The sequence below is a fragment of the Tupaia chinensis genome, unplaced genomic scaffold (assembly GCF_000334495.1).
Source record: "Tupaia chinensis unplaced genomic scaffold, TupChi_1.0 Scaffold000418_1, whole genome shotgun sequence".
Classification (NCBI taxonomy): Eukaryota; Metazoa; Chordata; class Mammalia; order Scandentia; family Tupaiidae; genus Tupaia; species Tupaia belangeri.
In genome coordinates this window covers 1,457,989-1,471,184 of record NW_006159923.1, presented here as the reverse complement: position 1 = coordinate 1,471,184, position 13,196 = coordinate 1,457,989, and the positions used below count along the sequence as shown (strand labels likewise).

The window sequence follows — 13,196 nt, the reverse complement described above, 5'->3', positions numbered from 1 at the left end:
CCAGGTGAAAATAAGGATTCTCACAAAGCAACATGCACACAGACTTAAATCTTGAGGCCCTAAAAGTGCAGAAAAAAAAAATAAGAAATGTACTGTCCTTCCCTCTCCCCCTTAGGTTTTTCTTTCCTTTTTTTTTTTTTTTAAGAGAGATTTTCACTATGGGTTGCATGCGCTCACTGGAGAGACGGAGAGACAAAAAGCGAGAAATCACACCCTGGGAGGATGGCAACAATCTTTTCTACTCCATTCTCCTCTCTGGATCTAGGGCACGTACGCACACATGCCTAGCATGAGTTTTAAGCCGCCAGGTTCAGGACTTGAACCTCAGTCAGCTACATGGGAGTCCAGTGACAAAGCCATTATGCCATCTGCTGGTCACACACCCCCCCCCATATTTATAAAAGAATTCTCGGCAAGCCAAAGCTACAAGCATAAGATGGTTTGCCTCTGACCACTTCGAACCTAGAAGCAGAAAAGTTAGCACGCCCTCTTTGTGTTACACACTTTAATCTCATATTTCATTTATCGATCACTTCAATCCTTCCAGGAGAGGATCATGTCATTTCAAAAACAAGAAAACTGATCCAGTAGGAACGGATGAAAAAGTTATGGGTGGCGATAATCATCGCTAATGTGAATGTATCTATACCACTAATTGTGCACTTAAAAATGGTTAAAATGGTAAATCTTAAGTATTTTTATCAAAATTAAAAAAGAAAAAGAAAACAGACTTCAAGAGGCAAACAATTTGTTCAAAGTCACAACAGTAATCTGAGTGTCTGAGCTAAGATTCTAGCCCGGATTCTTAGACCAAACCTGAGGCCAGGATTTCAAACCGTGGGAGGTCTGTGAGAAATGTGAGGAAGGCCAGGAGGAAACAATGGAGTGGAACGAGCGAGCGGGAATGAGAAGTCTGGGAGTCTCCCTCCATGCCCGGTTTACACTACACACACTAGACTAGTGTAAGCAAATGGTTCAGGGATCAAAGCAGGTTTAGAGGTGGTAGGTAGCTCCTACCATCCATCTGTGGCCAGATGGCCCTGCTCATCCTGAGTCCTTCCCACCTTCCTGTCAGTGCCAGAGATCAAAACTCAGCCTTCTCCAGCATTCTGCAACCTGCGAGATCAAAGGGGAACTTTTGTCTAAGTTATAAAAGAGAAACCAAGAGGCAACCTAGTGCTGCCTGTCTCCTCTGCACTTCCTGAGGGGATTACAGGCACTTCTTTAAAAGAACGCCTCAGAGAAACATATTTAAATAAGGCGTGGTGTTGGCACTGCGGTGGCAAGGATAGAGTGGCTCCTGAGGAGTATATGCCAGGTGGGGCCACCTGACAAATGAGCCAGACAACACAAAAGCTTGTGAAGATTGCAGGGAAATGATGCCCACGATCACAGAAATAAATCTGATTTTAGGCAGATGGTATTACATGCAAGGATTCTAAACCACAGACTTTTTTAACTTAGAAGTTAGAAACCAACAAATCCAGACCTTAATTTTGCATACGCCATACGTGGAAAATAGACCAACATACCCAAAGTAATTTGCCCCAGCTGCGTGGTACGTCGGTCATCGGTCGCAGTGCTGGGACGGCCCAGGTTAGGGGCTCCTGCTCCAAAGCTCCTTCCCCGATCAGCTGATGCCCACCCGCACATGAGGTGCAGAGGAGACAGCCACTTCCCACACGGGACTGGTGGCAGAGTCCAGGACCTCCATCCAACTGCCCTAAGGTTAGCACCAGATTCCACCACTAAAAACAGTTCTGTGCTGTTAGCACCGCCTCCCTCAGCTCAAAGAAACTCTGATATCCTTCAGTCCATTCCTCTGCTTCTGGACTGCTCCAAACCCAGGGAACCTCATGAGTTTTTTACATGACTAATTTTTAAAAATTAATTAATTAATTTTTAATTCGATCAGAGAGGGAGAGAAAGGGAAGGGGCAGGGAGAGATAGAGGGAGAAAGGGAGTGAGAAAGCAAGCTGCCAGGTCCTAGACTTGAATGGCAGCCAGCCACGTTGGAGTCCAGTGCCCTTAGCCACCATGCCACCTGCCAGCCCCTAATTTTTTTTTAGAGAGTTTTTTTTTGATACAAGACATGTGTGCTCTCCAGAGAGACAGAAAGCGAGTAATCACCCCCTGGGGGGATGATCGCACCGCAACCCCTCCTCCTCCATTCTTTTCTCAGGATTTTGGGCGGCACTCTTACACACGCACACCTGGCGTAAGTTTTAAGCCGGACTCAAATGGCAGTTGACTACATGGGAGCCCAGTGATGTAACCATTACGCCATCTGCTGGTCACCTTCACAACAGTTTGAACTGACCTAGAAATCCCACTCCTAGAAACACACACCCTTATAGTTGAATCAACTGGACTAGGGAGAAATGTTCACATATTGAAATATTCACTTTGTAGGCTAAATAATGTGATTGAATGTATAAAAGAAAATGAAAAAAAAAAGAAATCAAAATGAAGAAAAAAAAATTGAAAACATATGTTCACCCAAAGACTTGTGCACAAATGTTCATCACAACACTGTACGGAACAGTCAAAAAATCCGGAAACAATCCCAATATCCATCAGCTGATTAACTATATCCATACAGAGGACTATTTTTAGTGACAAAAGGAAGAAAGTACTGACACACATTACAACATGGATGAACTGTGGGGAACATGTAATAAAAGAAGTCACAAACAACCACATATTGTGTAATTCCCTTAATATGAAATGTCCAGAATAAGCAAATCCGTAAGAGACAGAAAGAGAATTCATGGTTCCCAGGGACTGGGGTTGGGGAAAAGGGTGGTGAGTGACCGTTAATGTTTCTTTTTGGAAAAATGTTCTTGAATTAGTGGTAATGATCGAACCTCGTAAATATACTAAAAACTACTGGACTGTACCTTTTAAAAGAGTGAATTTTATGGCATGTAAGAATGAGAGCCATTAAAAAGACTACAATAAAAATAAAAATAAAAACAGTGTGAATGATAATATCTGTCAGAGAAGTACTGAGTTTTATACTCCAAATTGAAGTTTCTATACTCCTGAGGTGCCTACTAATGTATTCAATGGACATTCCCAGGTTCTACCAAAATAATATTCTCAAGGGTGGTTTCCCATAGTATGGTATGCGCCTGCCTCTCAATGCAAACCCAGGTAGATCAACTCTGTTTCTGGTAACTTCCTAGAGTAGTCTAACTCCAGGGAAGGAAGAAGGCAGGCAAATCTAAGAGAACTTCAGTTTATCCCAGCTGTCTTCTCCCGAGGGAGAGAAGTATTGCCCTGCAGGCTCAGGGAACACCCATTGTGCTAACACGGGCCTGGGTGGTGGCAGCCTACACCTGGGGGAAGAGCCGTTCAACAAGGAAAGTGAGAAAAGGAAAAGCCTATAAATATCACTTGAAACTTAACTTTCAAAACAAACAACAAACTAAAAACCCAGCCTGTTCCCACTGTCACTGAATCCACTAGCTCAGTTCCTCTCTGGTTATAAGACTTGCCTCAGAAACCCAAACACCCCACAGCAGACCTACACACCTCCACAGCCAATGGTTGCATAAGGGCCCATCTGTACGAGGATGTGGGGACTGTTCTGGCTTCCGTCCTAATAAACTGGTTGACACGGAACAAACTCAAAACTATCCGACTCCACTTTGCCTGTTAGACACAATGCCTCATAATAAACTTGCTTCCATGCCTTTCCCCTATTACAATGAACATGGAAATTTCTCCTCTGCAACTCTTAAATTGGCCTCTGAGTCACTGTATACATCACACTCAGTTTCCTGAAATCGGTTACTGTGTTCAGCATGGAAGCGCAGTGCAACACTCACATGTGGCCCAACAATCACTAAACGGCTGTGCTTTCCACTGTGCTTCGAATAAAACCCAGATTCCTTTCCAAGGCCTCTCTGTGGGCTGAGAACAAGCTGGCTGCCCTGGAGGGAGTGTGAGAGGGAAACAACCTAACAGACACAAACTGTAAAGTACAATCCATCCCATTAGCCGCATGCTTCTAGAATCACAGTTGTTCTTGCCCTTCTTCAATATCATCTTGTACAATTTCTCCTAACGGCCTCCCCCCTTTACCCCATCATGCTTCAGCTCCTCCAACTTACTTTGTGTTCCTCCAAAAGACCAAGAGCTCCCACTCTGGCCCTTTACATTTGTCATTTCTTTTGCCTGGAGTACTCTCTGTGTGGCTGGTTCTTTCTTGTCAATCAAGTGTCAGCTCATGCCACTTTCTCTTGGAAGATTCTGACCACCCAAATCCAAAGTAGTTGTGTCATCCAGTCACCCTCAATCACCATCACTTCACCTTGCTCTCGGCACAGCACTTACCACTGTCTGACATCATCTGGTTCATGTACTTTCTTGTCTGCTGCTTGTCCTCTCAGACTAGAAGAGCTCCACAAGGGTAAGGACCTTGATCCTCTAATTCCTAACTATTGATACATCCCTAGGCTCCTGGCATGGAGGAAGCACTCAAATATTTGTTGATTAAACAAGTGTGTCCAGAAATTTGTACTGCCAACGTACAACCTCTTAAAAACCTCTGAATCACATAGGAATTTCCTAGTTTAATGCTATAAATCCTTTATGCAACTTCTTCCCTATGGCAAGGCAGAGTAAGACTTCCAGTTAAGCCTTACACCATTCTTGTTCTGAATGTGGTACAGAAAAAAAAAAAAAAAATGAATTTCAACATCCCACTTTCAGGATTTGCCCCACTTGTGGTTCAGACTGAAGTGTGAGACCACAGAAACCAGTTAAGGCTGTGAAATCTTTTACCTGACCTCTGAGGTACTAAATAAGGAACCCCTCATTAAATAAAAAAGGTAAGGTGTCAGTTAATGAGGGAAATGTATTTTCAGTCAGTAATTTACCACTGTGGAGAAACCCAACAGTGAAGAATTTAAGCAATAATTTTTCTTTGCTTAAATTTCATGTCATCTTCTTTTCTCTGAGTCTTCCTTGTCATTTACTCCCAGGATCAAAGCAATACACAGGAAGACCCAGGAAATCACTCTGGATTAAGTCATTTATATTTTAGTTCTGGTCTCTTGGCAGGGGAATATTAGCTCAATTTGTTCAAGAAAGGCAAGTCTTTCAGAGATTTACTTCCAGGGTTCTGACCCACCTTCAAGCACAGCTCTTTTGCCTTCACCCTCATCCACACACAAGCTTCATCCTGGAGATTCATCATAATGAGCTTTTATCCCTAAGGAACTCTGGACCTACAGCTGCATGGGAAGGCCAGGCTGCCAAGTGGGGCTTGGGGCTAGAAGTGTTTTCAAAACGTAATTCACTGACCACCTCCGCATTATCCCTGGAGTGCTTACTAAAGAAGTGCAGATTTTTGGGCACCGCTTAGTCTTACGGAGTTAGAATCTTTGGAAGTGGGGTTCGGGAAAAGGGTAGCAGTTAGTTCTCCGGGGAAAGACACAACGGGTAGGGAAGGGTCTTGGGGATGGACGATGGGGGTGAGGTAGGCAAGGGCAAGCTCTAGGGTAGCAGCAGTTAAGAGGGGTGCGATAGGGACAGCTGACGGTGGAGGAGAGGACAGGCTCCAAAAGATCTGCGAGGGCTTGAGCTGGAAGGCTGGTAGACGCGAGGTCGCATCCGCGGTCTGGTCGGGATGGTGGGGAGAACAGTCTGGACGTGAAAGGAGGAGCGAGGATGAGAACGATGGGAGGGGATGTTCTTCGGAGGGGTAAGGGTTTGGAGGTGAAGACTGCAAAATTGGGTTTTCCCAGGGGGCGGAGACCGAAGTAGAAACGGGAACTGGTGGAGACTACAGCCGAGGTCTCCCTCCAAAACGGCACCTCTACCAAAACTCGGGGCCTTGACAAGCCTAAGTGCGGAACCAAAAACTAGGGAAGGGGGTTTTGAGGGATGCGAGCCCAGTCAGGGGTGGCCCTCAGGCCTGAGTCAGGGATCTTGGAGGTGGCTCGGGGCCAGGCATGGGGCGCCGGAAGGTCCTGGGATACCCAAGAGGGCCCGCTCCAGCTCCAGCTCCCGGACTCTCCTTCACTCACCATCGCCGCCGCCATCTTGGATCCACGTGTCGGCGTGATGACGTCAGCGGAAGTGGTGCTTCCCTGGTTACGGAGTTTAACTCCACGAGGTGGTCGCCTGGCTTCGATCGCTCCTGTGGGCGCAGCGAACCGAGAGGCAAAGGAAACTGAGCTCCTGCTTGATAGCCTAGTCTGGACAGTCAGGTCGTCTACTAAGTAAAACTAGAGGGCGGTGTAACTATGGGACCCATGTTAGTTACTGGCAGAGACTGCGCCTCCTCTACTCCCGCTGCATTGTGGGTAATGGTGTATCTGGAAATGCACTCGCTCTCTGGGCGCCATTTTTGCTATTGGCAGGAAAACCCGTTGCCAAGGTTACCTGAGACCTCGATTTACGCGAGAGGAGTTGGCATCTGAGCTCCAATAAGAGCCCGACTCCGAGAACAATTTGTAATCATATATTTAATTGCTTACTTGACTATCCCATATCCTAACAGACTTTAATCTCTGTGAAGGTAGGATCGTTATTACCTTGGTCTGTCACGTTCTCATCTGTAAAATGGGAATGGCATTATTATAATACCTTCTTCGTTATAGGCTTTTGATGAGGATTCAATTACATAATATCCATAGGATATATTCAATAAATAATTGTCATTATATGCTTATGTATACTCCTTTGGGTATGTGGTGGTGTTGCCCAGTATAATATACTATTTGTTAAATAAATGAATGAAAAGCAGCGTTTTTTTGTTTGTTCATTTTGTTTTTATTGCCAGGGTGTGCATGTGCTGGTCAGAAAGAAACAATCTCCCGATGGGGCATGCTCATGTCACAATCCTTTTTTTCCCTCTATCTCTCCATCCTGTCAGGATTTTGAGTGTGCACACACATTAGGTGTGTTTTTCAAGCTTCTGGGGCTGGTACCCCAACTGTGGTCAGTCACAAGGGATCAGGCTCCCGGAGCCAGCCCTGGAAAGAAGCATATTTAGTGAAGGGAGACATCTTTGAATGTGAACTGCACTGTGCACTAGCTAACTAAGCATATAACTCAAGGCGAGTTGATGGTATCTGCAAAAAGGGATTAAAAGAACCATGATATTACACAATAGAATATTATGCAGCTTTAAAAAAGAATCCTGCCTACTGTCCCCATAGCACATAGCACACAGTGAACCTTTGTGTGTAGAAAGTCTGATCCCACATAGCCAACAGCGGTTTGAGTCCTGGCTCTGGCAGGACTTGAAAAACTCACCGGGTATGTATGTACATGCCCCAAATCCTGATCAGTAACTGATCTCCCCTTCTTCCTGAATGAGTGAGCAGATGATTCGATACTGATGTCAGCATCCTTGAACATATATATCCAAGTGAGCAGTGCTCGACTCCTGCTTCGATTTGAAACGATTCTGTTTTGGTGTTGTCCAAAGCTTCAAAGCACTACTTGGCATCTCCTTTGTTCCATGGAGCGCTCACATTCAAACATGACAGACTTGGTAAAATACGATTAGGTTGAGTCTTGCTAGCTTCTGCTTGGTCATCTATATATGAATCCAATGGTTTGTTGGTGGGTTTTTTCGGCTGAATATTTTTTCTTTTCTCTTTCTCCTTCCTTCCTTCCTTCCTTCCTTCCTTCCTTCCTTCCTTCCTTCCTTCTCTCCTTCCTTCCTCTCTCTCTCTCTCTTTCTTTCTTTCTCTCTCTCTCTCCCTTCCTTCCTTCCTTTCTTTTTTGTTTTTGATGGTTTTTAGCTGATATTCGTGAAGAGCAGTGAGTACTTAGAACTGTGCCGCTAATGGAAGGAATCCAATCTAAAAGAGTTCGTTTCTTTACAGAGCTGTGTCATACCATCCTTGGGCCCTCTGCTGGAAAAGTAGTCTCAAATAATGCTTTTTTAATTGTATGCTCTAGTATTTTAGATGTAGGACAGTACCGTATCATGCCTCTGTGAATGTAAAATGCCTTGTACCTGCTTTATGATACATAATAGTGACCATGCTTTACCAGAGCTGTTTTTTTTTTTTTGGAGAGATTTTCACTGTAGGGCGCGTGTGCTCGCCAGACACAGAGAGAGACAGAGAGATAGAAAGTGAGAGATCACCCCCCAGGGGGGATGGTCATGCCGCAATCCCTTCTCCTCCATTCTCCTCTCGGCGGGGTCTTGGGCACGCATGCACATGCGCCCGGCGTGAGTTTTAAGCCACTGGGTCCGGGACACGAACCGCGGTCGACTACGTGGGAGTCCAGCGACATAGCCATTACGCTAACTGCTGGTTCCCATCCAGAGCTGTTTTTAATGATGTTCTAGAATGTTTTCTTTCCAGATGATGATTCGGAAACTAATTTTTTTTTTTTAAAAAAATGGTGCCACGTACCACAACTGTAACAGAACTTTTCTGTTTTCTATTTTGTTTTAATCTTTTTATCTTTTTTTTTTTTAATAGAGTGTGATGGATGTCTCCATAATTTTGTTCAGATGACTGCAGGACCTGGAAAAGCTGTTGCTGCTATTGATGCATAACATACTGCTTTTATTGGTCTTTTAATACATAATTTGAATTTTTGGAAACTTTAGCTGTGCTGTCAACTTTGAAAAAGTATCCCAGTTTACCATGTTGAGTTGGCATTGTACAGACATTAACAGCCATATTGGTTTACAAACATTACACTTATTTTTTTCCAACTAGTTCAGGGGTAATGCACTGTATTAAATATGGAAGGTCTTATCTACATAGGTTTGATTACAGAAGCTAATAAAGTATTCTCTAAATAATGAAAAAAAATCATGCAGTTGGCCATGTGGGATCCAGCTGCCTTAACCTCTATGCCACCTGCTGGTCCTCCACTGGGGTCTTTGATAACCATCCACTGTGACAGTCTTGCCTGGGCCACCCTCTTTTTAATCACCTAGCCCTCAATGGAAGCCTCTACCTGGTTTTTCAACTTCTACTCTTGTCACTTTATTATTTTTTTATTGAATTATTTTATTTAACTTATTATTTATTTATTTTAATTCAACCAGAGAGAGGGAGAGAGAGAGAGAGAGAGAAAGTGAGAAAGCAAGCCACCAGGTTCGGGACTTGAACCACAGTCGCCATGTGGGAGTCCAGGATCCTTACCTACCACACCACTTGCCAGCCCTATCACTTTAAATTTCTACTCTCCATGTAGCATCAAAAGGAGTCTTTTTTTTTTTAGAGAGAGATTTTTGCTATAGGGTGTGTGTGCTTGCTGGAGAGACAAGAGAGACAGACAGAAAGCGAGAAATCACCTCCTGGGGATGGTGACCATGCTGTAATCCCTTCTCCTCCAGTCTCCTCTCAGGATCTTGGGCACGCATGCACACACACCAGGTGTGAGTTTGAAGCCACTATTTCTGGGTTAACTACATGGAAGTCCAGTGTAACCATTATGCCATCTGCTGGTCCCATAAATCAGTCTTTTAAGGACAAGAATTGGACCATGTTTCTTTCCTGTTGAAAACACTTGAGTACTTCCCATTGGGACTAACATAAAATCTCAGATTCTCACCGGAAAATTGCAGACCATGCATGATCCTACGTGATCTGAACCTGTCTCCTCCTGCCGGTTGTCCCCTCACTCAGCACACTCCAACCACAAAGAACCCCCCACCCCCCAGAATATGTCAAAGTTCATTTCCATCTCAGGGTCTTTGTACCTGTATGTCCTTCTGTCTGGACTACTCTTCTTTGTACATTTTTTTTTCCCTCACCTAGAGGCTGCATGTGCTTTGCCCAAAATGACAGACAGTGAGAGAGGGAGAGGAGAAAGCACCCTCCACATGGGAGATAGTCACACCACGGTCCCTTCTCCTCCATTTCTTCTTGTTTTGGGAAATTGGCCATGCATGCACATGCACCTGGCATGTTCCTCAGGGTACTAGATCTGGGACTTGCACTGCATAGTTGGCTGTGTGGGATCTGGCTGCCTTCACCAGGCCATGGAGCCAGCCCGTCTCAGCATTTTGTGTTGCTGGCTCCATGTCATGTTTAGGTTTCAGCTCAACTTTCCTCCTCTGTGAGGAGGTGACAATTGTTTGTTTGTTTGTTTATTTATTTATTTATTTATTTTTAATTTGACCAGAGAAGGAGAAGAGATCGAAAGTAAGCTGCCAGGTCCAGGACTCAAACCGTAGTCAGCCATGTGGGAATCCAGCACCCCAACCATCACACCACCTGCCGGCCCCAGCAGGTGACAATTCTAATGCATATATTTGTTGTTGTCCCTCTCCCATGAAGGTCCGGACTAGGTCTGTCTTGTTTTCAGCTGTGTCCCTATTAAACATGTATTCAAAAAAATATTTGTTGGAAAAAAATACTTCTTGAACGCTTGCATTATGAATTAATCTCAAGCCTCACTCTATCCGTTGGAAACAGAGCCAGCTGTGGGGAAGATCTTTCAAAGTAACAGTGGCTTACACCAAAGCGAACGCTTGCTTTCCCCTGAGTCTGAGATTCCCCCAGAAACAGACTCTGAGGTACTAACTCAAGGGATGGCTTATTGGAAAATAAAAGGATTCCCAAAGGCAGTGAGGTGCAGGAGTTAGCTTATACGGCTTGCAAGAGCTGATACATATTCAGGAATCCTGTGAGCTGATTGTTGAACACTGGCATTGCTGAAAATTAAATTATTGTCAATCAAGGGGGAAAAACACAACAGAGGCAAAGTATGTAAAGCAAAAGGCGTTTATCTGGGCCAGATTGAGAGTGATCCCTGGGTACCACAATACACTCTGGATATGTGTCTTGAGGTCGTAGAGATTTCAGAATGATTTTAAAGGTCAAAAGCACAAGGGAAAGGAGAGTGTTCTGGGATTAGTAACCAGGGGCAATTGACTTCGTCCTCTGTTGGCATCCTGTTATCAGATGGACAAGCAGTTTCTGGGCCAATGTCTTCCCAGAAACAGTCATTGTGGTCGTTCTTGTTATCAGGCATATTTGCACAAGAAGTAGCCCCTCCAGGGCCTTCCCCAGTTCATTTTAGTCAGAGTTCAATACAAGTTGGCACGAATGACTTCATTTTGATTCCTTCACCTTCTATCGGTGTAAAACTAGGGGCAGCAGGTGGTGTAGTGGTGAAGGTGCTGGACTCTCACGTGGTTCAAGTTCTAGATCCGGTGGCTTGAAATTCATGCCAGATGTGTATGTGTGTGTGTGTGTGCATACCAAGAATCCCAGGAGGAGAATGGAGGAGAAGGGATTGCGGCTTAGCCAACCTCCCTGGGGGTAATTTCTCACTTTTCCTCTTGCTGTCTCTATCTCTCTGGTGAATCCAAGTGCCCTATGGCAAAAGCCTAAAAAAAAAAGTATAACTAAACAATTTATATTAAGAGCAAAGGTAATCAGTACTCAAATCTCATCACTTCCTAATTATTTTACTATTTACCTGATTTTGAGGTTATATATGTAATAGCTATTTTTGCCTATATTATAAAAACACTGTTAAGTGGTAAGCTACGTCACATCTCCTCCTAACTGTTCAGACACCTCAGTTTGGTAGTAGGGCCAACCTATCCTTTAACACAAGAGGCTCAGTGAACAGGCTCATCATACTTTTTTTTATTTTTTTGCTATAGGGCGTGTACGCTCGCCAGCCAGACAGAGAGAGACATAGAGACAGAAAGTGAGAAATCACCCCCCAGGGGGGATGGTCACGCCTCAATCCCTTCTCCTCCATTCTCCTCTCAGGATCTTGGGCACGCACACACACGCGCCCGGCGTGAGTTTTAAGCCACTGGTTCCGGGACGCGAACCGTGGTCGACTACGTGGGAGTCCAGAGACATAGCCATTACGCTAACTGCTGGTTCCATGGCTCATCATACTTTTAGGAACCACAAAAATGTTTCAGAGAAATTTATTTCATTTAAAATTATTTGTTAAGGAAGATGTGTATGGTGATATCTTTGACTGGAATGATGTCCGGTGTATTCATGCTGGGAAGATTTCTTTTGTATGCTGCAAAGATGTACAGTGACGAAATGTAAATTAACCATATAACATGGAATAAAATCAGAAGGGCCAGCACGTGGCAAAATGTTTAAGGCCCTGGATCCCACAAGGCTGGCTGTGCGTTTTGAGTCCCGGATCTGGAGGCTTGAAGAACACAGTGTGAGTGTGTGCATGTGTGCCCCAAATCCCTAGAGGAGTATGGAAAAAAGGGACTGAAGTGTGACCAACCCCCTGGAGGATGATTTCATGCTTTGTTCTCTCTTTTTCTGTCTCTCTCCAGCAAACACATGTGCCCTATAGTAAAAAAAAAAATTTTTAAAGAAAAAAAAACTTTCAGATTGAAGAAAATGTTTTCAAATGATGTAATATTAATATATTTATCATTATATCAATGTAGCAGTAAATAATAATTTATATTTAATATAATATAAATTATATATATGTGTGTATGTGTGTGTGTATGTATATATATATATATATATATATAATATAATATGTATATTATGGAGAAAGAGTTCCATAGAGGGCAAAAATGCCTAAGACATGCAAAAATTGTAATGTGATCCTGATTGGTAGCTTGAAATCGATCTTGTTGAGAATGTTTACACCATAAAAATTGGCAAATGCTACAAATAAGAGCTTGTAAATTTTTTGTTAGCAAAGTTTTTCTGCAGAGATCCAGGTCGTTGGCTTCTCAGTTCGCAGCTGGGTGATAAGCTCACAACTTTGCCATTGTAGCACAAATGCAGCCACATGCCCACAGATCAGCACGCTGTGTTCTAATAAAACATAGTTCGCCAAACCTTGGTCTAGGCTTAAAGCGTGGAAAGAAATGTGACTATTGCAGATTCAATTTAATGGCCTGTCCTGTCTGAAGCTGTTACATTGCAACTAACACAAAAATGGGACTTGATGTGAAACTCTTACCCTATCCAGCAAGGCACTTGTTTTATTGACTATGGACTCAAATTCTGATATTATCTTCATTATTTCACTTTCATCTTATTCATGAATATAAACAAAAGTATGAACACACATTCATGTTGGAACTGTACTTGGAAAGGGTATGTTGTCAAGCAAGTTACCACTGTGGGTATCCGACGCTCAAACTCCGGGAAAAGATGTGAACACACTGCTTAGCGTTATCCCATCCAAGCAGCAAGAGAGCTGGGATATTTATACACCGGCTCCCAAGAGTCATTAATGGGACT

At 43.7% G+C, this 13,196-nt stretch overlaps 1 protein-coding gene across 2 annotated transcripts in view; it reads right to left on the bottom strand.

Moving 5' to 3' along the window:
* Nucleotides 1-6,157, bottom strand: part of TM9SF4 (transmembrane 9 superfamily member 4) — a 52,588-nt gene extending 46,431 nt beyond the window's left edge. The window contains exon 1 of one of the 2 annotated variants that reach the window (XM_014590220.2): nucleotides 6,039-6,157. In XM_014590220.2, the coding sequence (XP_014445706.1) occupies nucleotides 6,039-6,053 (15 nt within the window). In that variant the 5' untranslated portion in view covers nucleotides 6,054-6,157. Of the gene's footprint in view, nucleotides 1-5,140; nucleotides 5,229-6,038 lie in introns of those variants that run through there. The other variant, XM_014590218.2, reaches the window with a different exon arrangement.
* Nucleotides 6,158-13,196: the final 7,039 nt, after the last annotated feature.